At 39.2% G+C, this 27253-nt stretch overlaps 1 protein-coding gene across 4 annotated transcripts; it reads left to right on the top strand.

The window, feature by feature from the left end:
- Positions 1-38: 38 nt before the first annotated feature.
- Positions 39-26265, top strand: HNRNPK (heterogeneous nuclear ribonucleoprotein K). Of its 4 annotated transcripts, none has more exons than XM_005311873.5 (16): positions 39-103; positions 2960-3034; positions 3141-3223; positions 4142-4239; positions 5945-6001; positions 7511-7554; positions 8531-8603; positions 9190-9303; positions 10639-10767; positions 11683-11990; positions 12154-12208; positions 21963-22013; positions 24217-24238; positions 24316-24398; positions 24813-24982; positions 25736-26265. In XM_005311873.5, exons 3-16 carry the CDS (start codon positions 3175-3177, stop codon positions 25767-25769), a joined length of 1287 nt encoding a protein of 428 aa, XP_005311930.1. In that variant the 5' UTR covers positions 39-103; positions 2960-3034; positions 3141-3174; the 3' UTR covers positions 25770-26265. The 4 variants fall into 4 exon arrangements, with proteins under 4 accessions (XP_005311930.1, XP_065405415.1, XP_005311931.1 ...); XM_065549343.1 differs by having other exon boundaries at positions 25796-26265; XM_005311874.4 differs by lacking the exon at positions 39-103 and adding an exon at positions 373-437.
- Positions 26266-27253: the final 988 nt, after the last annotated feature.

The raw sequence follows: 27253 nt of genomic DNA on the forward strand, positions 1-27253 counted from the left end.
ACGCCATTTTCTCTCCACACGACGGAGGTCGCTCTTGCCTCCCTTACACCGCCTGCTGGTTCGTGTTGCTGTCGTCGCCTTTAGCGTGACTCCTGCCTGTCAGGTAAAGGGTGTCCGACATGCCGGTGCGATACGGAGCGACCGGAGAATAAAGCCGGGCACCTTTGTTAAGGTTTTCGGGCCCAAATCGATTTGCGTAGCTACCACGGAGGGCGGGGCTAAGTGGGAACCGCCTTAGCCGCGATGGGCAGCTCTACTAGCCAATAGAGCCGTGACGTGCCATCTTGGGTTGTAGGCTGAACCAATAGGCTCAAAGTGCTCTGTGTGTGCGTGTTGGTGGTGGGGGCTGCTCCTTTCCACACTCCTTTCTCTCACACTCCAGTCGGTGGGGCGGCGGCTGGTGTGTTGCTGCCGGGGACCAGCGAGCGCGCAGCGCGGTAAGACGCAGCCAGGAGAGGCCCTGAGGGGAGGGGGGAACATCGCAGCGCGTGGGATTCCTCCTCCCGCTATAAATGAAGTCGGGCCCCGCTTGCGCCAATCCGTCTCTTGACACAGCGATGCGGGCGGCCTGGTTGTAACCGGGCCTTGGCCTACACTGTCACGTTGCCAGCTCCCTTCCCGCACCAGGGCACTGCCTCCTTTGCACGGGAGCAGAAGTCTCCCCCTTCGCTGGGGTGGGTTGAGTGGGTCAGTGCCCTGAGGGATTGTAGCCCCCCTCGCCGTGTCCCCGCACACGCTGAGTTTCTCCCCCCTCCCACCGCAGTCGGCCATGGCGGATGGGAGAAGCGCTGATCTCCGCGAGCTAGTTTTGTTAACGGTGTGGGGGACTGGCTGGGGTGGGATCAGGGCGCGCAATCGGGGAGAGGCGTCTAATCTGCGCGGCGGCCTGTGACCTATGCAGGGCAGGGCCTGTGTCGATTTCCGTGGGATCCGGGTTGGGCCTCGGTTCCCACAGGGCGATCGTGGCGGCGTGGGGCTCCTTTCTCGCTGGGAGGCCTTTATCCGCCCGAGCAGGACATGATGCGAGGGCTCCCAGGCGCCTCTTTTGTGTCCGCCCGGGCAGCCAGGGGGTAGGCCTCCGTGTGACCGCGTGGTGGTGGCTTTTCCGCTCCCGGCTCCGCCTAGCAGCGCATAGGCGCCATTACAGCGGCCGCCATTTCTTCTCCCTGAACTGCCGCCGTGAAAGAGAGAAGATCCGGAGTCATTTCGGGGGGAGAAGAGATTATATAACTCGGCCGGTCGGCCTCTTCCTCCCCTTCTGAGCGCGACGCGGCCCCCGGGTGGATTAGGCTGGGTGGCTCAGCCAGCTGGGGGGTTGGGGGCGGGACAACTATCTCAGAGCCGACACCGAGACCGGCCGAGTCCTGCGGCGGGCTGCTCGCTTCTCAGACAGCGAGTGTCCCGTCCCGTTTGTTGGGCGAGTAGGTTGGGGTGACGGCCGACCCTCCCCCGCTTCGCATCGTGCGGTGCGGCTGTTGTGGCAAATCTCCGCTAGCTCCTCCCGTCCCGATGCGCAAAGGGGTTACACCCGCACAGGGCACGTTGTAGGCACTCTAATCTCCCTTCCACTGCCCTAATGAATATCGGTTCTTGTACAGTGTTTATGACTTGCTGCTTTATTCGTATAATGCTTTTGAATCGCCATTTTCTACCCTGGCACTATAGCCAGCGTGAATTAGCCACACACCACTCCCGTTTGGGAGCATTCCAGCCGTCTCTGAGCAGCTCAGTAAATATGGGGCGTATCAATGGCTACGTCTATGGGCTTTCCTAGTGGTGTTAGTAGCAATGTAAATAAGGCTCGGAAATGTCACGGTTACATCCCCAGGGGCATATATATTCACAATCCATTTGAACTTTCTGGAGTTCACTATTTTCCTCGATTGTGGCAGAAATACAGAATTGAAAATATGTCTGCACTAGACTTTTTTTTATCCCCCAGTTAATAGTGGCGTTAATTTCAGATAGTTAATATACATTTACAAAGGTTAGTTTGGACACTCCAAATATTTGTTTCTAGAATAATGCAACCTTTTATAATATTACTATGGGTAGCGTCCATTGGTCTGCATAAACATGTTAACTACCCTGAATTAATCAACAATATTAAGTCAAACTTCAAGGTTAGACTACCAAGAATTCTAAACCAGCATGGAGTTTTTGTTAGCCTAGGAAACCCATTTTTTGACGTGTTTAGTTGAAATGGGGATTTAAAGAATACTGTTCGTATCTATAGTTCATAGGATTTCAGACAATGCAATTTTTGAACATTCTTATGCAGACTTACACAAGCAGGCAAATGTATAGTTTACACTTGAATGCATTCAACTGTTTTTAATGTTTGATAGCCGTTGTATATGTATACATGAGGGTAAAATACGCTTATACAATGCAGTGCTTTTAGTAAAGTCATCCTGTCTAAGTTTACAGGTAGATTTTATCATTCTAACGACTCATAGCTGATGTTGCAGATAAAAGCCCTATTAAGAACAAGTTGATGTGGCTAATATATTGTTACTGGCTTTTGTAATTGTACTTGAGTACTCTCCTATTTACAGATAGACTATGGAAACTCCTCAAAATAAGATTTGCATAAGTGTGAAGTGCAAGTGTTAGTGTACTGTGTGTAATAATGATTGATTTGGCTCATTTAATTTTAGAATTTGAAGTTCCCATTTGTTGAGTAAAATGTGAATACTGAAATGCTGCTAAACATAATCTGAAAATTATGAACAAATGCAAAACAATAGTTCAGTAACTACATTTTAACTGGAAGTGGGAAAAATCAGTTGTTGGCCTTTTTATGTTAAGGCCTCATGCTGTCTGAGTCTAAAGAAAAACTGGATAATAGTGTTAACAGTGAAAGCTCAATGCATCAACTTCGATGTGCTTTCGTTCAAGACTGTGACTATAACTGTAAATGAACAAGACTAAAACTAATGTATGTTGGTTTTCATAGGCTGCTGAAGCAATAGGCTGTTGGTTTTGATCCCGCCCAGAACACTTCAGTTTTGCTCTGCAAGGATATATAATCGTAAGTTCTAGAAGCAGTTGTCTCTTTGATTGTTCCTTTTAGCAAGATGCAGTTTGATTTTTTTTCTGTAAAGAGTACTTGTGCTAGCCTTTTTATTCTTTAACAGGTTCCATTTACCAGTCTAAAAATAAAAGGTAGTGATGGAGACTGAACAGCAAGAGGAGACCTTTACCAACACAGAGACAAATGGTAAGTTCTATAAAAGAACTATATATATAAAACCTTGGATGTACTGAATGTTTTCAGGACCATAGGTAGCAGTACCTCTTATGCATTGATTATGACACTTTAGAATTTCTTAATGGTCCAGTAATGTTACATTTTTAATTTTGATTCAGTGCTGTGTGTTTGGTTAGCTATCTTGTCAGTGCATTACTGCATGTTTTTGTTAATCAAATAAGTGTCAAAGCTAAGGATTTAAAAATTGTTTCATTACCCATCCATTATTTAGCTCGTATTTGTATTCAACAGAAGCAAGTACTAGTCAGCATCATTGTTGCACGCTTTTATTTACTTAGTATTTTGCACAAAAGAGCTACACATAGTGCTTACTCAAGATCTTCTAATCAGTGGTAAAATTTAAAACAGCAGCAATAATTCAGTTTTCATAGTAATTGATGCCAACTTGTGAAGAGAGTATTTGAATTGTTCCATTGCAAATTATTCCAGTAGTACTCAGCAATGGGGTAAACTGCTTTCAACCTTTTGGATATGTTAGTGTTAATCTTTTGAGAATTTTGTAAATTCTAAAACGTTCTCATGATGACACTAGTGCTGTCTTAATAAATCGTGAGTCCTAAATTTCATGAAAGCAACAAACCCCCAACATCTTGGTTTAAACTGTACTTCATAGATTATAAATGATTGCAATATTAAGGTCATCATTCTGTAAGAATCTTAATTACCACAATTCTTGTATTGGAATTGTAAATTATTTTGTTACAGATATTCAGTATATTCAGCTTATGGATTTGACATTGGTATCTGCTTAATCAGACAGAAAGCTTAATCAAGAACATTGATCCGTGTGGTCGAAGTGCACATGTTTTGAATATGGCATAGAGAAAGCTAAATGAGTGTTTGCATTCCTTCCCTATGAAACTATAGGAAAACGTCCTGCAGAAGATATGGAAGAAGAACAGGCTTTCAAAAGATCTCGCAACACTGATGAAATGGTAGAACTGCGCATCCTGCTTCAGAGCAAAGTAATATACTTGAAATATGTTGCCCCTTTAAAGTGTGTTGTAGTAATTATGTAGACAATCATAGCAAAGCATATAATCTTGGTGCTTGAGTTTCTAGTTGAAGGTTTATAAAAAAAATGTAAAGAAAATCTTTATTTTTCACTCTGCTGAGAGAACTAATGTGTAGTGTTGTAGCAGAAATAGCAATACTGTGTAGTTCATCTTTTAAAATAGTCAAATGAAACTTGACTGGTTTGGAATATTGAATGTGGTGATGGGATGTTGCAGAGAAAAGGTGATTTTTTTTTTTTTTTTTAATGTAATTTTACAAGGATTAGTCCTTGGTGATTTTAAGGTCTCATATTTTAAGCCAGTAACCAAGAAGTTAAACTATAACAGCTAAAGTGCAGGCTATTTTCTGGGCCTGGACTAAATATTGTTTATTTGAACCCAAATATCATTCATTAACCTCAGATAATAAGGCTGTACGGGGAACATTGTTAAATTGGGATCATGAACTTGAATATGGGGGAGGAAATTATGCCTGTGAATTTTTATAATTCTGGTTTTCAACAGTGCTGTTTTTAAAGTTACGCTCATAGTAAACAAACAGCAGTGTGGAAGAATACAGGGTAGCTCCTCAGTGGATGTACATTTTTATATGTCAGTTTATTCTAGTTTAGGATTTACCCCCACTGTGTCTATATTTATCTGTGACTCTGAGACAGAAGGTGATAATCTTGCTTTGGCTGACTCCTTGGTTCTCTCAGAAATTGCCCTACAGTCATCAAAATTTGGGCACAGCTTGGTTTTGCATTTTGCTGAAGTAAAGTATTCTATTTGGGGTTTTTAGTGTTGGGATTTATGTTTCTTTAACTGTACGTGGTATTCCAAGAACCTGCTGCATAGTAATCAAGAGATTTTAATATACCAGTCAGTGTAACAGCCTAGTTTGATACATTTATTTGCCAGTTGAACATCTACCAATTTTATAGACTGTTGCAAATTTATTCTGCTAATCAAAAACTTGAAATGCAGACTTATTCATAAAAGTGACCGTCTAAATTGGCATCACCTTACTCAGCAAATCTCTCTATAGGTATTCAATTATACCTACTTTATTTTAGTTGAAGTAAGATTTTTACCGTTCTTAACTTTACACAACATGGTGGATTCTACATGTGAAATGGGAGTTGCATAGGGGTAATCAAGGGCAACACTTGGACTGTAGACACTTTATTACAAGTAGTGGTCAAGGAGCATTGTACAATCTAAAAGTCAAATTTTATAGTGCTGGCAATTAAGAGGATAAACCTCTTAAACTGAACAGATTTAATCTGAAAGCCATTGACCTACACAAGAAATGTGGAACCTCATAATGCATTTTTTCTCCAATGTCACTTTTCAGAGGTGAACTATATCTTGATATTGTAGTGATGCAGACTGAAACACCCAGAAATTTAAAGTTGACATGGAAATTTGATTAGATTGCAAAATTTTGCTTTTTCTTAATTGAGCATTAGCAGCTCTATCAGCCTTTTTTCAGTTTGCATAGCTTGTCTCAGTTTCTTCACCATCATTTAATTTGAACCCTTTTTTTAAAAATGTCTTTAAAGGCATCCTAAAATCAACCTGGTGCAAAAGTAAATGTCACTTTTAAACTTACTTCTCTTTGGAAAAAATAAAATTCGCATTGGCATTGTGTAATTTTTGAATATTTTTTCAGAATGCTGGAGCAGTGATTGGAAAAGGTGGCAAAAATATTAAGGCACTTCGTACAGACGTGAGTATTTGAGAGTTCGAACTAATTTAACGATTCTTTCAGAACACTGCATTTAAACCTGATTACATGCATTTCTAGAAATTGAGAAAATCAGTTGTAGACCTCAGTAGTCTAGTTACAAGCCATTTGTAATGACTGTTAGACTAGATAACCTCAAGGTTTTTGAGTTTATATTGTAATTAAAACCCAGATTGAGTTATGTTGGAGGAGGTTTGTATTAAACCTCTTTGCGTTTTAACAGGATTCCACTAAATTATACACTTCAAGTGAGTTAACATCTTAATTAGAAATATTGACAGAGCTTAAAACCCTTAATTGCACCATTTCCCATATGTGTGAATCAATTATAGTATTACTGAAAACCATTGCAGGTGGCTGGCTTAACCCAATGATAGATGAATATTTTTTAAACTTCCTTTTTTAAAACTGTCCATCTGTTCTTACTTTAACAGCTTGCACATGAAGCACAAAGACATTAATGTTAAGAAGATTGCATGATTTAAATATGGGTATAGAACAGCATAGAAACATTTTATTCTGTAACTTGGAAGATTTTAAATGATCATGATTTATCTACTATTCACATTTTATAGTGGGTTGACTCTTGTGATTAGACACATGTTCAATATAAATTCTATAAAATGTTTATAAAACTTGACAACACTTAAAAAGAAATTTCATTAGTTTACACTCTTGTTCTTGACATCAGATATGATTTCAACAGTTTTTCTTTTTTGAAAGACACTTTGTTAAACACAGTATTTGGTAGTATATCATTTCACAGTTGATATCAGATTGGTCTACCTTTTTCATTAGATTGTTTAAATTTTAAATATGTAAGCTGAACTCCTTGAAAAATTGTGCTTGGAAGTTCATAAACACCAACTAGAATTGAAATTGGTCAGGAATCATATGTACATTAACTGACTTCTTTGGCAGCTAGTGTTTTTATTAAAGGAAAAAACAAATCCAGATATTATATATAATTATCTGGAATATTAACGTTCCCAGTTTGCCCAGGATTTCAGTAATCTGAATCTCAACAGGTTTTGTGTCTACCCTCATGAGCCAGCCTACTACTGAAACATCGTATGCTAAAAGTAAAAAGTAGTATAGTTAGATCAAGTAACTCATTTTAAGGTCCATAAATGTTAAGCCACAGTCAATGTAGCAATCCGTTATTGTGTTAGTCTTCAGAACAACTTAATCTTGTTTCATTAATTGAGAGTAATGAGTATAGTTTGTATTAAATTAAAATTTATTGCTTTTCCCCCTTTTCCCTCTCCTTGTTTTTTTGGCCATATATCTCCGTTGCCCATGTACTGGATCGACTTGCCCCTGCGTTGCCCATCATGACGTTGGCCCATCCGCCCCTGAACGCCCATGTGAAAACCCTGGTTGGCTATGCCCAAAAATGTGCTCGTTGCCAAACGGGTGCCATACTTGACAACTTCCGATTGAATGCCCATGCCCAATGCCAACATCCACGAACGCCAATGATCAATGCAGTACAATGCCAGTGTTTCAGTCCCAGACAGCAGTGGCCCCGAGCGGTATGTCCCAACAGTTTATGCCTCACTGCCTGATTAGAAAGAGAGAAATGTATTTTATTACCTGCCTTTTATATAATTAAATAGTATCCCCTTATAGACGGTGTATTGTTTTTTTCAAGTTTTCTGTCTTATTTTCCCCATTAAGTCTTTTTGTCACTGAACTTTTACGTGAGTTGCCCACCCAAACAATCCACTAATTTTATTTCAATGGAAGGAGCACAGCTTCAAGTGTTGCATATTCGCTGCATTGTAAATCAAATTGTTTCAAAATAGTCTCTCGCTCTGTCTTTGTGGCCCACCTTGCTCCCCCAACATTGCCTGTTCATAATTTTTTCTGAATAAATGCTAACTCTCTGGTTCACTTCCCTTCACTTCTCATTTGTGTTGTCTTTTTATTTATTTGTGTTGTCTTTTTATTGTGGGGTGGTTTTTTTTTTTTGTTCTTTTGTTTTGTTTTGTCTTGCATTGTATTTGTTTTCTTGCAGAGCCCCATTAGTAATTTCTAACTGGTCTCATAACCTTACTCCGAATATAATGTTCACCACTTGCATATCCCCACTTTTCCTATGAGAAGGTGTGCCAGTTTTACCAATGTAATAGCGAGGATATCCTAAATTAGTGGTGGTGGGGAACACGAATATTCACTTCGACTTTTCAGTTCTGCGTCAGTTTCTTGCCCACTTAATCTGAGCCCTTCCAAAATCCCATTTTCTCTCTTGCTCTGTCTTTTGCTCTGTCTCTTGCTCTCTCTGCCTCTGCAAGACCTAATCTTAAATTTATCATGTGTATATATTGGGCATAAACAAAGATGCATGTGTTGTAAATTCAGTAAACAGGTTTATTTTAAATGGGGAATACTGTAAATTCTACTCTGTAGTAAGTTTGTTGTTTGAGTTCTATGATTATGAATGCAAAACTTACTTCTACTTTTTTTTTTACCTTCTCTTTATTATCTGGCACTTGTGGCCTTTGACAGCATATTGAGTATAAGTGCAGATATTGAAACAATTGGAGAAATTTTGAAGAAAATTATCCCTACCTTAGAAGAGGTACGCCTTTTTCTTCTACTTGCATCTTCAGAAATGTAAAACATCAAATGACAATTCTGTCTGTGTTGTTCTTTATATGTAAATTAAGCTTCTTTTAATTGAGGGAAGTGTTACAAACTCTTAGACAGTAAGTATCAGTAATTTAAGAGATCAGTTTTTGGATTCAGTTTTATCACAAATCGCAGAAAACATTTCTTAAGGCTTAACATAAGTCAACTGTGAGCTACGAACATACAAGAATTTGATACTTCACAACTACTAAAATGCTTCCAATAATCAGGCAAAAATGGACATTGAGAATATTCCTAACTAAACGCTTCATTTTACTTGCTCTGGTTCTGATGTTGCAACATGCTATCTTGACCCCATGCAGTGCTGCATGGTTCTTCAGTGGTTATGTAGTCAAAGCATAGCAAATACAGAAACAAATTTCAGTCTTTGTTGATCAGCTATAGATCTGTTTAGAAGTTTGTAAGATCTGAAAGAATCAGAATAGCCCTATGCTAAATATTTATACAAGAAAGATTTGTGCTATATTTTGCTGATCTTTTTTTGTGTACAAATTTTCTATGAACTTTTACCACAGTACCAGCACTACAAAGGAAGTGACTTTGACTGCGAGCTAAGGCTGTTGATTCACCAAAGTCTGGCAGGAGGAATTATTGGCGTCAAGGGTGCTAAAATCAAAGAACTCCGAGAGGTATCATAATTTCCCCCCCTGTTATCCAGTTTGGTTTTATAAGCTATTTACTACTTTTGTATTTATAGGTGGGTTCCAGCATGGCGGGGGAGGTGCAGTCAGTGACTGCTATATCTTTAACACTGGCAATGTGACTTATTCAGAACTGACTTGACGTCAGATTTCCATGCTAGCGAAGGGGTCTGCTTGTACATAGCTTATTGTAGGATTGGCTACAGTGAGCCAGGGACAGATGGTGATAAAGCCTAGGACTTTTGGTCCATCCTGTCCACTAAAGTGCACTGTGTTGACGTGTAATTGGATCACTCCTTTCCCCCCTCTCCCCTCCCCACCCCCCCAAAAAAAAAACCATAGTAGAAACTTGTGAAGAGGTCCTTAACATTTTTATTTTATAAATGTGCAGTATTTATAACCATTATATATTGTGTTGCATAGCATGGACACCAATACAAAAAATTTAGGCTATGTCGGGTCAAATAACTTAGTAAATGTTTACCTAGCTTTTGGAAGGCTATGAAAAATAGCCTGATACTGATAGAGCTAGTCCTACAAATTTGTAAAATTATAGTTGCTTAGAAGATTCTAATATTTTTCACATGCTGCTGTTCGGTAACAAATTTTTACCAATAATACCTAAATCCCTGACTTCTCTTAATTGGTGTAATGGTTTTTATATACAAAAAAATTAAATTTTTCTTGTCCACTGATTTTAAATTTATATACTGATAAAATTGATCTATTATTTAATATTTAGTCTTTCGTTTTAAACCATTAATAATTGAGATGCATCATTAGCTTTTCAAAACAGATTGGTATAACCTTAATTGCTTGGGTTTTTTATTGTCTAAAATAGTCAAATATTTAATATTTCAACTGTAAAACAAAATAGGCAGCCTAAGATCTTTATTATTTCTGTACCACATTAGACAATGACCTACATTAAAAGTTAAATCTATCCTATCATTAAAATGAATCTTGGGTTACTATAACTGAAAGATGAGAGGAAAAAAATTTCTCCTTCAGTTTGTGCATTTGACAATGTTGTGCAGAATCGGTTTCAGACGTTTGCTGGGGACCTCAGGAACCAAATGTACCTGAAATTACTAAGAATTTTAATTGACTAGGTTAAGTTGACCATATCTCTTTTATTTGTGTGGGTGTGTGTATATGTGTGTATATATATATATATATATATATGTATGTATGTGTATATATATATATAAAAATACACAGACACAGAGAGAGATATTGTTGGCTTTTTTGTTAGTTTTCTTGATAAGCTATTGAAGTTGTGCTTAAGTACTTCTAGTTGAAATGTTTTTTTTTTTTTAACAGAACACTCAGACCACCATTAAACTTTTTCAAGAGTGCTGTCCTCATTCCACGGACAGAGTGGTGCTTATTGGTGGAAAGCCTGATAGAGTTGTGGAATGCATCAAGATCATCCTGGATCTTATATCAGAGGTAACATGTTTTTAGATTAATTTATTAAAAGATCAGTATTTTGTTTATGAGGGGCCTAGATGTTTTCAAGATAGGTGCATGACACTTCAGTCTTCAGGATTCCATTTCTATTCTAGTATATGGAAATTATAACCAAAAGTTTACTATTTGGCTACTGATGTCCTGTGTTAAATAAGTTTTCAGGCTAATTCTAGAAAACATTGTCTTTTTACAATTTTTTTTTTAAAAAAAAGGCAGTATTTCTACAAAAAAGGCATTGGTCCCCTTCTCTTGTATACTGAATGATATAAGGGGAGTCCGGGATGGAATAAAATCAGAAAAGAATGGGCACAGAAACTGAATTACTCTCTGATCCTTGAGTGGTGTCTCCAGCAGAGTAGAACTTCATAGGAAGCATATTAAGGCTGTTGTCTACACCTGACAGCTTACAGCAGTGCAGCATTGCAATTCAGCTGCGCCACTGGAAGAGCTCTCATGTAGAGGCTCTGTGCCAACGGAAGAGATCTCTCCTGTTGGCATAATTAATCCACCCTCAATAAGCAGCGGGAGAAGCTCTCCTGCCGACATGATGCTGTGCACACTAGCGCTTATGCCGGCATAATTTGTTTTTCAGTGGGGTGGAATATTCACACCCCTGAGCGACTTAAAATTTTGCTGACATAAGTGGTAGCGTAGACATTGCCTAATAGGGAAGTTCATGCTCGTACTGCCTCTTCTGTTCCTGTTCTGTGGATAAAGTGAGGACATGCCAGGGTTGCTAGATGTACTCTTCACAAACATGATACTTATCAAAGTGTACAGGGATAATTTTCAAACTCTTTTTAAATTGGTGGTATTGTTTTATACTTTTGTGTATTATACTGAGGTTTATTAATTTTAACAGTCAAATGCGAACTGTCTTTACTTTTTAATTAGTCTCCAATCAAAGGACGGGCACAGCCATATGATCCCAATTTCTATGATGAAACATATGACTATGGTGGCTTCACAATGATGTTTGATGATAGAAGGGGACGTCCAGTAGGATTTCCTATGCGTGGAAGGGGAGGCTTTGATCGAATGCCTCCTGGTCGTGGTGGGCGTCCCATGCCACCATCAAGAAGAGATTATGATGACATGAGCCCTCGCAGAGGACCCCCTCCTCCTCCTCCAGGTCGTGGTGGCAGAGGTGGTAGCAGAGCACGTAATCTTCCTCTTCCTCCTCCTCCGCCTCCTCGTGGCGGGTGAGTTGTTGTGCAAAGACCTATAAAATTGAGTAGAATTTGTTGTTTCCTGTGTTCGTTGCAGATTATCAAATTGAGTTAGTAATTTTGAACTAAAATGTGACCTTACATAAGTGAAAATACGTAAATTACACCAGTTTTGTTTTGTTTTTCTTCATTGTAGAGATCTTATGTCTTATGACCGGAGGGGCAGACCTGGAGACCGTTACGATGGAATGGTAAGGATTTTAATTTGTATTGTAATTTACCATGTGGTCACGAAAAAACCTTATTTGTTCTCTTTCAAGAATTGCCTCTTCAAATAGCTGTTTTTGTTTCTCAATGTTCTAGCAAGCAGGGGCCCATCAGAACAGTGCAAAAGGAACACTTCACAGTTCCCTCATGGAAAGGGACATTTAGGACTGAAGCTACAAGGGGCATACACCACTGCCTCAGCCAGCTTGTTTTCCTGCTATTGTCAGCTGTGGTGCTCTATCCGTTTCAGGGTGTGCCCTGGCTGAATTGCCCAGGCATCAGTGTGAACAAGGTGTTGCATTACTGCATAATCTCCTGAAGTCGAGTGGCCTTTCTTGTCATTGTTTTGCAATCCGCTGCAAGAATGTGGATATGCCCTTTCAAAGCTCCGTTTCTGACAGCCCAGCATGCTTATCTGCCCGGGACAAAGCAACCATTACTGTGGAATGCTGCTGCTGTGAGTGTGTGAAGGGGGGGGTATTTGCTGCTGTCTGAACTTACAAGACAGCATGCTGACACACTCTCAGCACCCCAAAAAACACTTCCCTCCCCCCCACATACACACAACACACTCCCTGTCGCACTCCGCTCTCCCCCTTCCCCCCTCATTTGAAAGGCATGTTGCAGCCACTTGTATGTTGGGATAGCCACCACAATGCACTGCTCTTTGTGGCGATGCAAGAGCTACTAATGTGGCCACACCAGTGTGTTTGCAGCTGACAGTGTAAACACGGCAGCATTTTCCCAGCTGCAGTCTCTGAAGGCTGGTTTAACTCCCAGCGCTCTGCATCTGCAAGTGGAGACTTGAGGGCATGGCTACACTACCTCGCCTTTTTGTCCTATGAGCACATGGGTGCTAATAGGCCACTTCATCTTGAATATGTGCTAACTACCCAAGCTAAACAGTGTGTTGGATCTTGTAGATAGTTGAGACACTGTTAAGCCATGTCTACACTGGCAAGCTTACAGCAGTGTAGCTGCATGATCACTCGTGTAGCCACTATGCCGACTTGACAACATAATAAACCTACCTAAATGAACAGTGGTGGCTATGTCAGCAGGAGAAGTTCTGCCCACATAGTGCTGTGCACATCTTGTTTAAAAGTGCTTTTCATAAAGATATTAAGATCTAAAGCTATTGGATCTTTGTGGCTTTGTGTATTCTGAAGCTTCTGGGACTTACCATTGTGGCTTCAGAAAAAGTGATGGAGTGCTACCCTGACTTAAAGTTGGGGCCATCATTTGAGAGATGCCATTGGTCCAAGAATGATTTTGAGTTAAAAGGCAAGCCAAATATGAGCATTCAGATGGTTTGCTGCTTTCTATTCTAGTGTTGTTGGATCCTGCTGCAGGTACTGCACTTTTTGCCCCCAGTGCAAGTCTCAGATGTCAGTTTCCACTTTTCTGCAGATTGTCACCTGCCCCCAGTTACCTTGAATATCTTATCACTCATGTTCTTCACTTGATTCTTTTTTCCTCTAGATTGAGAGTTCAGGTAAATTCCAGAGGTAGCTGGATTTCAACTCAATCTGTACTCCAATCAGAATTTATAAATTTGATGTTTCACAAATGGCTTTTCTATGCCTTCTGTCTCTAAATGTACCCACAAACATCTAGTTCAGCATTTCTCAAATGCGGCCATCAGCAGCGGCCCCTCCCCAGGGCCCTGCCTCCTTCTGGGGAGACACAAGTTGGAGGAGCAGGCAGGCAGTTAGTGAGTTCCCCACCTTCCCGGCGGGAGTGGTGGAGTTAAGCTAGGGTGGCGGATGGCAGGCTCCAGCCACGGGGCTTCAGGCTCTGTCCCCAGGCCTTGTCCCCTGTGTGTGGGGTTTTGGATTCCGTTGCCTGGCTGTATGGTGGCGGGCTCTGTCCCTGAGCTTGCCCCCACCCCCCTATCACCTCTGGCCCCTGCTGCCTCTGAACCCACCTCCCCATCCAGGGCTTAATTTGGCCCCTGCTGGGGCTGAGTAAGTCTGCTGTGAAAAGTGATACTAACAAACATACAAATACCACTTTTCACGGCACTCTTACTTATAGCTAACAAGTTTAAAAAAACCCCAAACCAGCAACCCAAAAAAGCAAAAGAAACAACAAGAAAAAAGACAAAAATGTTCAAAGCACCTTATTTATGTTTGTATTCTGTTTTGGTCCAGTAAAGAATAGAGACAACTGTACAATATTTGTATTATTGAGTCCGCAACAACAAAAAACCCTATATAGATAAATTTTAATGATTTGGACACGTACATGTGCATATTTGTTTTTTCTAAAGTTAATTAAGTATTTTAGGGAAAATTGTCAGAGCGGCCACTAGCAAGAGTTGGTGGCCGCACTCTGAGGCCACCAAAAAATGAGTTGTGAGAACCCCTCATCTAGATCCTTGTTTACGTTAGGAAAAAATAGACTTGTGATTTTGAATTTTGCTAGTAAGTATGTGCTCTCGCAGCTATTTTCCATTAACTTCTCTTGTCCTTCGCAGTTTGTCAGATTCTGTCAATACAGCCCATTTGTTTCATGGTCACAAGGCGCCTGATGAACTTTAGGGGACAAGAGAAGTCCATAGAGAGATTTCTAGTCCGTCTACCCTGACAAAAGTTATTTTTTCTATAAGATAATCGTCTCTGTTGTCTAGAGCGTGAGGATTGAAAAGTTCACAGAGAAGCCTGGGGTATTTTCTCTCTCGACTCCTAGAAACTCTGTGATATTGATTCTTTACCTTATTCGATCATTTTTTCTTGTATAAAGGTTAGAATTGACCTGTTCACGATGTCTGATCACTGGATTAGTGATCATAAGGCAAGGTTGAGCATAAACTGTCAGTCTTTGAGTGTTTCTGTCCATTGCTCCAACATTAAGTGGTGGTGACTTGAGGGTAGTTTTAAGGCTTCTTGATCAGGATGTCAGAAAATCTGGAGTTGGAAGTGTCTTTAACTCAAGAAAAGACTTAAATGTACAGTCTGGTTTGGAATCTTGTCAGAACGATACTGTCTTTGCTTCTTAGTGACAGATTATTGAAATCTGCTATGTCTTTGGTTCACCCCTGTATCCATAACGCCTGTGGTGAAGAATCTGAATAATCTGCATCAAATCCTCTATCAAGGCTTTTGCATATTCCTTTCTCTGTCCCATTCCTGGTTCTCTGTTCTCCATATCTGCAGAAAAATCTGGAGCAAAGGAAATTAGGAAGAAAGGCTTAGTTGGCTACTAGGCATTAAGTTTTGCCATTTTTCAGGTCATTCTTTTCTTACAAATTTTCACCCAGGCATAATTATATCTGTAATATTTTCTGTTTGATTTTTAAGAAAGCTAAATATCCTCTTGCAAAATTTCAGTGCATATTCACTGACAGTGTTGAGTGATCATAGCTGCAAAGGCTGTGGTTACCTGCTAAATCTGTATAGACATGCACAAGTGGAGTCCTCGGGGCTCCTAGCTGGTATGAAAATACACCTCTACTTCGATATAACGCTGTCCTTGGGAGCCAAAAAATCTTAACACGTTATAGGTGACACTGTGTTTATATCGAACTTGCTTTGATCCGCTGGAGCGCCCCTCTCCTCCCCCCCCCCCCCCCCCCGAACGCTGATTTGTCGTGTTATATCCGAATTCATGTTATATTGGGTTGCTTTATATTGGGGTAGAGATGTATGTCCATTGAAGGTTGGACCCCTTCACTAAAACAAAACTACACTAACAGCTTCGCTGTTCAGGCTGTCAGTCTTGATTCAGAAAGAAACATTCACAGTAGTCATCCACTGTCACACAAAATTTCAGGTTTCCTCTTCTTAAGACTTGTTGAGGGCATGTGGAAAGTGTATATCAAAGCTCATTTTGGGCACCAGGGAGATGAATCACTGAGGTAACACTGATCTAAGGTATTGTTCTCTACTCTGTTGGCTCAGTCTGGAACCTCAAAGAAAGCAGTAAGTTTGATGAGACATGCCTTTTTCTTCTCTCTGTAGCTCTTCCATGTAACATAAAGTTGAGAATACTGATCTGTGATGTTAGAGTTCAAGAAAGCTATGTGATCCAGTTGCACTCCATCCTTATCCAACTCTTCGATACTTCACAACCTGCTATGGCAGGAAGTTACTATCCTTATGTAACAGGGAAGTAGAAATTTCTCAGAAGTATTGAAGGGAAGAGTTTCCTCTGGTAATTGTGAAAGAGTTTTCTACTCCTGCATCTTCAGAAACTGAACTAATCAACAGATGCAAATACCAGATGATATTGCCTTCCATTTGACAACTTCCAATCTCATGTTCTCAAGACTGATTTTCATATTTTGATCTGTGTCTGAAAAGACTTCTGGAGTGATTGAAGCACAATCTCTTCAAAATATTCTCTTCACATAGTAATGTTCTTTATTATGGACTCAAACATGGAATAAACCTAGAAAGTCCACTGTGTCCCATTCAAGCCAACTTTTATTGGGTGTCCTTTGATTGTTTGGTGACCTTCTGGTACGTCTTCACTACCCGCCGTATCAGCGGGTAGCAATAGATATATCTGGGATTGATATATCGTTAAGACGCGATATATTGATCCCCGAACCCGCTCACCGTCGACTCTGGAACTCCACCAGAGCGAGCGGCGGTAGCGCGGCCATCGATCCCACGCCATGTGGACCCCAGGTAATTCGATCTTAGATATTTAGACTTCAGCTACGCTATTCACATAGCTGAAGTTGCGTATCTTAGATCGATCTCCTTTCCCCCCCCCCCCCCCCCCAGCTTAGACCAGCCCTAAGAGTTGCTCGCAGAACAGAAGTCTCAAGATTTGAGAATGCATCTTCTTATCTTAAAACAGCTACAGAAATCAGTTCACTTTTTTTCTGTTCCCTCATATTACAAGCTTAATTCACTTTTATGATCACATATACTCTGCCTAGAACTGCTGCTTCCCCAAAACCGATTGAATCCATTTGCTGTTCTTAGGGCCAGCAAAAATTCTAATGTCCCAGCAACCTCAACTGTACATGTGTGTTTTGGGAAGTATGGTTCTGTGTGAAATATAAAGATGCTGCTCCTGATTGGAGACAGAGCCTGTAGGAGTAGTGATACATAAAACATAAGATCTTCCCAGCTGCCTTCACTTAACAGAAAAGGACAATTCTCTGGCAGAATGTCTGAGTCTCAGCAGAACCAATATGAATATAGTCCCTCAAGGACTCTAGTAAAGGCCATTTTCAGAAAGTAGGATCACGTTTATATAACTCTAATGACTCAAAAGGCAGCACAACATTATTCTGATAAGACAGGAAAAGATCTGGCATTCAGCTGCCACGTGGCTGGGTGGCAGTGAAGCACACAGGAGTGCTTGTTTTTCTCTGCCACTTTTTTCCTGTTACCAGCGTGAGTCCTGTTATTCTCTTATCCCCAACTTGTGCTCAGCACTTTTGGTGTCAACATTTCCTGCAGTAGTCCCAGCTCTCTTGTCTTAGAACTATTAGATTTTCTATCCAGACTGAAGGTAAATAGATTTGGTAGTTTGAGATCTTTTCAGTTTCAGTTATGAACTTTGTCTGACTGTTAAGAATTGTTACAAATCTTTCAGATCCTGAAAAAGGAAAAGTTGTTGAGGTGTTTTTTTAATTTTTGGTTCTCCTCACTTAAAATACGTTAGATTGGAATATTCAAGTCTATTTTCTCAGATAAGAGCTAGAACTATATATTGCTAGACATTGGATTTGAATCTAGTCCAGGCTAGATAAATAGTTGCCTTCAAACCAATTTTTTCCCAAAAACTTTTATAGAATGGATTACATGAATTATGTGCAGCTGGGAATTGCAAACCTAAGAAGTCAATCTCCATTTCAAAGTGAAACATGTTTCCAGATTTATAATTTAACTGCTGTTTCTGTTCTGCTCATTCAGAAGCTGTGTCATGGTATGTCTTAATAGTTTATTAGATTTTAGAAAATGTTAATTATCAACCAGATGAAGCACATACAAAAGCAAATAAGATCAAAATTCACTGTAATACTAAATCTTTAAGAAATCTTAGGCAGAGATTTCTGATGTTTAAAAATAAAAAGGGAAAAACCACTGTTGGCACATAATGTTTCATAAATAAATATTAGCAATATCTGCACAAACGGATGGTTGACATTGAAGGTTATACACAATTAAATTCATTTACTAAAAGAAAAAAACTTTCTGGAAAGTTTTAAAGGAAATCTGACATAAATACTGAAGCTGTTGGCTTTCTGGACAGTAAATGAGTTTTTCCACTTCCATGTTGCTTCACCTTAAGCTGCAAAAAGTGCAATGTTCTAATTAAAACAATTATAAACACACTTAATGGGTAGCTTATTAGGAATATAGGAATTACCTTACTGGATCAGGCTAGTGGTCCATATGGTCTTCTAGCCTCTTGCCAACAAAGACTAGTACCAGATGATTCAGAGGAAGATGCTGCAAGAAACTGCAATTAGGGGATAACCTGCCCCAGGGAAAGTTTCCTTCTGTTACCAGTAATTTGAGACTGGTTTTAAGCCCTAAAACATGAGGATTTATGGGGGTGGAGGGACTGGGGCTTTTGGTTTTTTAATGTGTTTACTATTACTCTGGATACTCTTGTTCATAGAAATGTCTAATTCTTTAATCCTGCTAATTTCTTGGCCTTGATGGTGATTTATAGCAGAGAGTTCCACAGAATAATTGCACATTGTGTTTAAAAAAAAAAAAAAATCCTAAAACAATAAGCAGTGTTACTACACCTCTACCTTGATATAACGCTGTCCTTGGGAGCCAAAAAAATCTTACCGCGTTATATTGAACTTGCTTTGATCCACCGGAGTGCACAGCAAAAACCCCCACCCCCCAGCACTGCTTTACCACGCTATATCCAAATTCGTGTTATATCAGGTCACGTTATATCGGGGTAGAGGTGTACTTAAGTTAATTTACTAGGATAATTCAAACAAACTGGAGGTACCAATAGATTGGAAACTTGGACAGTAGCTACATGAGAGGAATGGAAAGGGATTGATTAAAAAAGACATTACTTCCTTGACAGCTGGCCCTGTAGTAGATAACACATAGTTGTTTTCTTTATCTTCCTTATTCTTTGAATCTCTCTTAGGAAACATATCAAAGAAAGGAAAAGAGAAGATTTATTTCCTTATATTTAACATGGTGTAATTTATCTATAAAGAGTGGGAGGGGAGATTCTAAAATGGGCAGTGTGCAGATTTCCACAAATGCAGGTGGCAGAGGGGAGAACATTTCTAGCATTTTGATAAAAGTATCAGTATCCTAATAGCTAATCTCTAAACACAGGTTCAAGTTTTTTCCATAAGTGTATATTTCCAAATTAAAAACTCCATTAAACTATTGTTAAAGTTGAGTACATAACATTATCATAATGGTGAAAGCATTACAAGGGTGTTGTAATTATCCCAAATCCAAATGTTACAAATCCAGGAAATTCAAATTGTTTAAATCAAAAGAAATCAAAACTTGTTAACCTTAATTGCTTTAAAGGCCAGCTCTATTCTATCCTGCAATGATGCCAAGAGAGGAGAGGGGAAGCATCCCTGAACACTTAAAAATCTGTTTAATTTAATCTGGAACTGCAAACACTTACACACTAATAAATGTATTGTGGTTGAATGGTGTCACGACCAGATGGGATTAATGTTATTTTGGGATGCTTTTGCTGCATAGTATAACATGTTTGGATTTTTTTTTGACGTTATTGGTTGTTACATTATTGATTTGTACTCAAACCTTAACTCCAGTTTGACAGGTTTATTACCATGTGATATTTCTAATCATTTGAAGATAAGATGTCACTTTTTTTTTAAAGCAAAATTCACTATCGTGATTGGTCTGCTTTGTGTAAGTGTAGATGGATGCAAAGCAGCCTGCGTATATTGTCAGATACCCCAATTCCTGATCTTCACGCTTCCCTATGCATATCCCCTAATTTTCTCCTCCTTCCATACATGCACACCAGTTCCCCCGCCCCTTCCCACCAGTACCCCAAATTTTCTTAGACCACCCACAAATGTCCACTTGCTATTGCTGATGAGTAGACCTGGTGCAACAGGTAGCTTTTCTCCCCACCCCATTACTGAACGTTTCTCCTTCAGCAGAGCAAATACTCACTTTCAGAATGGTCACAGCCTTCCGTTGCTCCCAGTGTGGGTGATGTCAAGCTGCCCTAGGGGAAGATGGTAGCCCCTGACAGCCACTGTAGGGCGCCACCAATCCCATTGGGAGTAATGGGAAATGGTGGTCATTTTCAAATAAGTCATTTTGTTGATGGTAGCTTCACTTACATTGGGTTTTATCAGAAACAGATTTTTTTATTTAACCTTCAGTGAGTTAATTGCCAACTAAGTCAAGTTTAACATGTTAAACATTAGTGTAGCCACTCTCTGGATATTGATTCCATGGTACAGATGCTTAGTATTTGCCCTAAAACACAGGGTAACAAGCAGTTTCTTGTGGAAAATTATTGGTGAGGCTTTGCTGAAGGAGGAACCTTTCAAGTCGAAAAATAATGGCAAAAATGTATGATTATTCCTTTAAAAAAAAATTTTTTTTAAATGTAGCCAGTGTATGAGACTTCAGTTATTTGTAACTGTTGATGGGTCTGTATGTTCAGTTAAGATCACTTGGGACATATGTGATGTAACTTTTGAGTACTGGACATCTTAAATAACCCGTTAACTGAAACTAATTAATGGGTTTATTTCCAGCATTTTAGGAAGTTTATTCTGTGCCCAAAGAGTGCTGTAATTTCAGGAAGGTTGTGCTGTAAGGCTGTAACGCAGTGGTATTAGCCCTACTTTAAGTACTCAGACTTAGCTGTGGAGCCACAAGCAGCACTTGTGTGTAAAACACAACTCAGAGATAACAACTGAAGCTTTTGACAATAGATGTTTTATGTGAATCTCAAGGTCAGGAACATAGTCCATAAGTGGAGAGAAGGGAGAGTAGGTTGCACCTTCAGCACAAGTGAAACAATTCTGAATGAGGATATCTTCCATTGTTTGCAGTGTTGTAGCCATGTTGGGTCAGGATAATGGAGAGACAAGGTGGGTGAGATAATACCTTTAACTTACCACCTTTGGTGAAACAGCAGGTCCTGAAGAACTCTGTGTAAGATCTAAAGCGTGTCTCTTTCACCAACAGAAGCTGGCCCAATAAAATATTACCTCACCTATCTTGTCTCCATGAGTAGGGATACTAAAGTAAGGAGGAAGTAAAATTCCCGCTCTGCAAAAAGGAGAGCGTGCCTTAGCTTCCCACTCTTCATTATTCTTCACTCACTATTGAAATGAGGTTTCATCAGGTAGAAGAATCTGAAGTAAGCATGAGGGTTTGGTGCTTGGGGGTAACTTCTGCCAATAAGTGGTAAAGCTAACTCAGAGTACCCTATTTGTCTTTTGCATCCTTAACGGGAAAATCTGTCCCATCCAAAGGGCAGAGAATGAGTGATGATGAGCCATTTCAAGCTCCCCCTTCCAAAAATAAAAGGGAGGAAGCCCTGCAACTGGCCAGAATTCAGAGGAAACGGAATGGTCCCTTTGGTTCCTTCTCCCTTTTCAGTTCTCTGTACTGGGGCAGGTGGTTGGGAGCATAAGGGTATTCCCCTACACATCTCCACCGTGTGTGTTTGTACGCACACCTTCGCTTGGTTAGCTATAGGTCTGCGTGAGGACATGGACTCAGATACATTTCTCTTTTCCCCATTCTTTCCCTTTACCATGTCCTGTCTCACAAGATGATGCAATGTCATGTGGACGCCTGTGATGACATACAACCACCAGAATTGGTGAGTGAGCTCCTTCTTTCCTTTTTATTTTGGTCTGCTATTAAAACTGCTTCTGAGGGAGTGCCTTTTTAGCCGGTTAAGGATGTCCTCCTCAGACAATGAGAAGGATATTGGGCAATTCTTCAGTTTAGGTATAGCCCATGACAGGCTTGTGTAGTACTATGAAATTATAGAAACCTGCCATTTAGTGCTTTGGCTATAGATTCATCAGGCATATACTTCATTTGGCATTCCCGTTTCTTGAGAGCAAGTGATGCGGTTGCTAGGCTTTCTCCTGGGAATTGTACTACCAATTAATATCCCAGAGTACAAATGTGCAGAAGCTTTGTCAAAGGAGATAATGGTAAAAAGATTCTATTGTTATTTCAATATCTTGCCTCTTTAGATCCACTCTCCCCTTTTGCCCCTTTTTTTTAGTCCTAACATTTGATCCATGAGATGCTATTACTCTACCACCACATCACTTGCTGCTTTGCAGAAATTTCCATTACAACAGCACTGTTTGTGCTTGTATCCCACTGTGTATCTGCTGAGGCAATGTACTCTAACGAGTTATTGGTAAGAAGCTAAATATTTTATTGGGTTTATCATGCTACATTTTAATTATGAAACTGTTAAAATTGGGTTATTACATACACTTATGGATAAGCATCTTATCAGTTATGCATTGTTTGGTCTATAGCCTTTGTACTATTTGAGTGTACAGATAAAATATAAAATCATAGTTTTTAGCCCTGTACAGTGGCTTCATTCTCCTCTTTTTGTGTTCCACTGTAAGTTCTGTTATACTGCATTGATAACTCTATTGCTAAGTAACATGATTACACCATATTTGTTGCTTAGGAACAGATGATTAACTGAACATTTGGTTCTAAATAGCTTCCTTTTTGGCATAGTTCTCAAAAAGGACCAGAGGTAGCAGGTAAATGCGAGATTATTTTAACGAGCAACTCTGCAAACCAATAACAATTCTGCATGTTCCCATATTTCTGACTAATTTGCTGAATTATAATTTGAATTTTAATAAGTATCCAAATCTAGTTAATTTTACACATTAAAAAAGGGGGTAAGAGGTTACACGTGATAAATTAGAGGAATCGGTTAAAATATGTTTAATCAGGAAGATTGGATAATTAAGTGCATAAAGTGAAGAAGCACTGTAGACATCAAGTGAAGTTCCATGGGAGTAGTGACAGTTTTCTGCACTGATCATGTGCTCTGATTCTTTTTAACACTTTTCTACCCTGGATTGGGGAGGGGGGGCAGCTATGGCTATTGGGGGGCACATTATATTGGGGCTAACCTTCTTAAAGCACTGCCTTACAATTGCCACTTGATTTTGCCTAGACCAGTGGTTCTCATATGCAGTTCTCTATGGGCTGCATGGAGTCACATGGGTTACAGGTATGTGCCAATTGGGCTGCAAGCAGGCTGCAGGTTGAGAACCGTTGGCCTAGACCTAGGTAGAGTGAGAGGAGGGCTGATATGATCTGCAAACTCAATAAAAGTCACATATTTGGGCTCAAAATAAAGTTTTAGAGCACTTGAGCTGTTATCTCATACCAAGTCGTTTAGGTGGCTTTGAAATGGTGAGATTTTCATTTCTGAGTCATAAGTTCGGATCTTGGATCAGTAGGTCACTACTGTGAGATGTCCACTTGGTGGCATATCTAAATATCATTATTCACATTCTTTTGTTAACTTAGCAATGATACCAAGGATCTGAATATGTATCTCACTCCTAGATGTTTCTTCCAGAGTAGGGCTGTGGTACATGGGCTGGGAAGATTGTGCAGAGCAATCATTTTCTTTCTGTATATGCTTCTATGGCACTGTGGTGGGTTTTTTTGCACAAAATGGGGTTAGTCTTCAGATGGTATGTCTACACAGCAAAGAAAAAAATCACGGCTGGCCCAGGCCAGCTGACTTGAGCTTGTGTTGTGGGGCTATTTCATTGTTCTTTAGACTTCCAGGCTCCAGCCCAAGTCTGGAAATCTACAGAACAATGAAACAACCGCACAGCCTGAGTCTGAGTCGGCTGGCATGGGCCAGCCATAGGTTTTTGTTTGCTATGTAGATATACCCAGAGTTAACAATTCAGCACCTTTAATGAGTGCTAAGTACATTTGCTACAAAAGTTTGTCTCATCTAAATGTTTGTTTCATTAAATAAGAACACTAAGCCTTTTTCTTTTTTCCTATAGTTTGAGGGTGGGTCTGGATATGGTAAGTTCATATTTATAGATTTTACGCATGATTTATTGTTTAGTATTATAAGGACTTGATGCATACGTTTAAATCAGACTATTCTTATGCAGGGGGTCGTGGATCATACGGTGATCTCGGTGGACCCATCATCACAACACAAGTAACGATTCCCAAAGATGTAAGTATTTTATTCTTTTTGTAATTTTGTAATAGCTCTCTAAAACATCTTCCCCAGATTGTACAAATGAACCAAAAATATTTCAGATGCTTACCTTTTTCTTTCTATACTGTACACATTTTTCCAAACTGCCACTCTTCGCTTATTGGATGTTCATTTTGTCCGTTTTACAAAATAATTAATAGTAAAAGTTTAGTATTTTACTGATCGTGAGCAATGAAAATACTAGTCAACTTGATTTTTTGCTTAGTCAATTTGACTATTTCTCACAAATGCTGCAAACAAATCGTGGCTACAAGGGAGCAATTTCCATTGGCACTCTTAAAAATCATAGAAACTACTGAGAATTTTGTAACTGCTTTTTCAGAGAAATTTTATATTAAAATGTAAATAACTGACTTTTTTTTTTTCTAGTTGGCTGGATCTATTATTGGGAAAGGAGGTCAGAGGATCAAACAAATACGTCATGAATCAGGGGCTTCAATCAAAATTGATGAACCTTTAGAAGGCTCAGAAGACCGGATAATAACTATTACAGGCACACAGGATCAGATACAGAATGCACAGTATTTACTGCAGAACAGGCAAGTTGAAGTTTTAATGTTGCACTCCCACTAAATTCTAAAGCTCTTCTTCTCTATTTATATGATGTAGCTTTTAGAAGGCAGGATTTTAAAAATATCTATATTAGGACCTGACTTCTACACTTGGTAGTTTTGCCTTTATTCTCTTTTGTTCTCCATTCTTACTAAAATGAAGACGCCCTCAAAACTAATCTTGCTGGAAGACGCCTTAACCAAGCAGTCCTCTCATTTCTCTGGTGAAAACTGCTGCAAAAACTACTTCTAATAAATTATATAGAGCCTGTAGAAAATATAGAAGATTTCAGTGGATGTTGGTCTAGTTCTGTGTGGAAGACTAGTGATTTTGTTGTTTTTAGATAACTAAATCGACAACAAATCGCAGTCTGCCATATGGCACAGGCCATGCCTCTACAGGACAAGTTGAAAACGATTGGTGCTGTTAATGCAGCATTTCACACCTTACTGGCATTACCTTGTCTTTTCTGCCAAATATTAACAGCTTTAGATTTAATTTGCTTAATTTTTCTGTATTAACATGTTGGCTAACTAGTAAATATTTTGTGATAATTGACTTGAATGTTGGACTTCAGAGTACTAATGCTTAAATGTGAATTAAATCTTTAGTCTTTAAAAATATGCAAGTGTTTTGAGAACTTGTAATTTCGATTTTTTTAAAAAATGTGTGTAAATATTGATGCAAAATGTATGTTCAACCATTCTAATACATGCTTTTTTTTTCTTTTTCTTTTATAGTGTGAAGCAGTATGCAGATGTTGAAGGATTCTAATGCAAGATATTTTTTCTTTTTTATAGTGTGAAGCAGTATTCTGGAAAGTTTTTCTAAGACTAGTGAAGAACTGAAGGAGTCCTGCATCTTTTTTTTTTTATCTGCTTCTGTTTAAAAAGCCAACATTCCTCTGCTTCATAGGTGTTCTGCATTTGAGGTGTAGTGAAAGCTTTGCTGTCCACCAGATGTAATGTTTTAGTTCCTTACAAATATTTGGGGGGGGGAAACAGGGTGGCGCGCGAGACTAACATTGGAATTTTGAAACAGCAGCAGAGAGAGTGGTTTTTATTTTTGTTAGTTGGTGGTATTCTGTAATGTTTTTCTGTAACTATTGTGAACACCCTGCTTTATGTACACTGTATTTTTTTTTTTTTTTTGAAGGGGGAAAATATTAGTAGTCCACATGTTCCTGGCATCCATTCAGAGCAGTGTGCAGAATGTAATACTCTTTTGTAAGAAATGTTTTATGATTTTTAAAATAAATTTAGTGAATCTATACTTGGTTGTCATTTTTTTAGATATTCATGAAGGTAATATCTAAAATTGATTCTCTTTTTTGGGGCCCCCCCCTCAAGAAATTGTAATTGAAAATTGCTGTTAAGTTCTTCTGCTTCTGATATAGACTTGTGTTTTGGCAAATTAAAGTGTATTGGTGAAAATACCATGGTTCAAAGCTTTGCTGCTTGGGAATAAATTGCAACATATGCAAAAGTTGGGTTAGGTTTGGGTTTGTTGCAAGTGTTTGCCCCTATTTACCTGATTTGCAGCACATTTGTCTATATTACTAACTGTATGTGAATAAAATCTTTAAAACTTTGTGATATCTGAGTTACAATGGTAGATTCCACCTGAAGTCTGGTCATTGACAGCCTTGCTGTATCAAATAACACTGTTATAGAGATGAAAGATGGTGTACCTCTAATAAATACATTTTGATTTCACATCTTTCAATTGAATGAGGTAGACATTTTTAAAGAATTGGCAATTTGATACTCTGTAACTTGTAAAAATATCCTGGTTTTTCATTGTATACAGGCTTACATGAAACACTTGTATTGTTTCCCTGTAGAATGTTGGATTATGTAGGAAACATTTGTGAGAAATTCAAAAAATGATAAAAGTACCTCTGCATATCTCATGTACCTTGCCATTTGTATTGATAGTTTACAAGTTTTAATTTCACTTCCTAAATAAAAATAAATGGGGGGAAAAACCCACCCACCTTACACACAGCTAGATCTGATAAATCCAGTTTGTGTGGATGCTTGTTTTGATTCCTGGGACATTTCACTTCAGCCACCATCCCAATCAGCTATCGACAACACTGATGCAGGAAAGGTGTAGATGTTCTTACACATTGCTCTAGCTTAAGTAAGATCTAGTAAAGCTATTTTTATAGAGGAAATGAAATTGTCAGCTTCCTATTAAAATCTATATTAAAGCATTAGTGGTTTAGAAAGTGGTGGGGTATGTAAGTTAAAAGA

Source organism: Chrysemys picta, chromosome 6 (assembly GCF_011386835.1).
Source record: "Chrysemys picta bellii isolate R12L10 chromosome 6, ASM1138683v2, whole genome shotgun sequence".
Taxonomy (NCBI): Eukaryota; Metazoa; Chordata; order Testudines; family Emydidae; genus Chrysemys; species Chrysemys picta.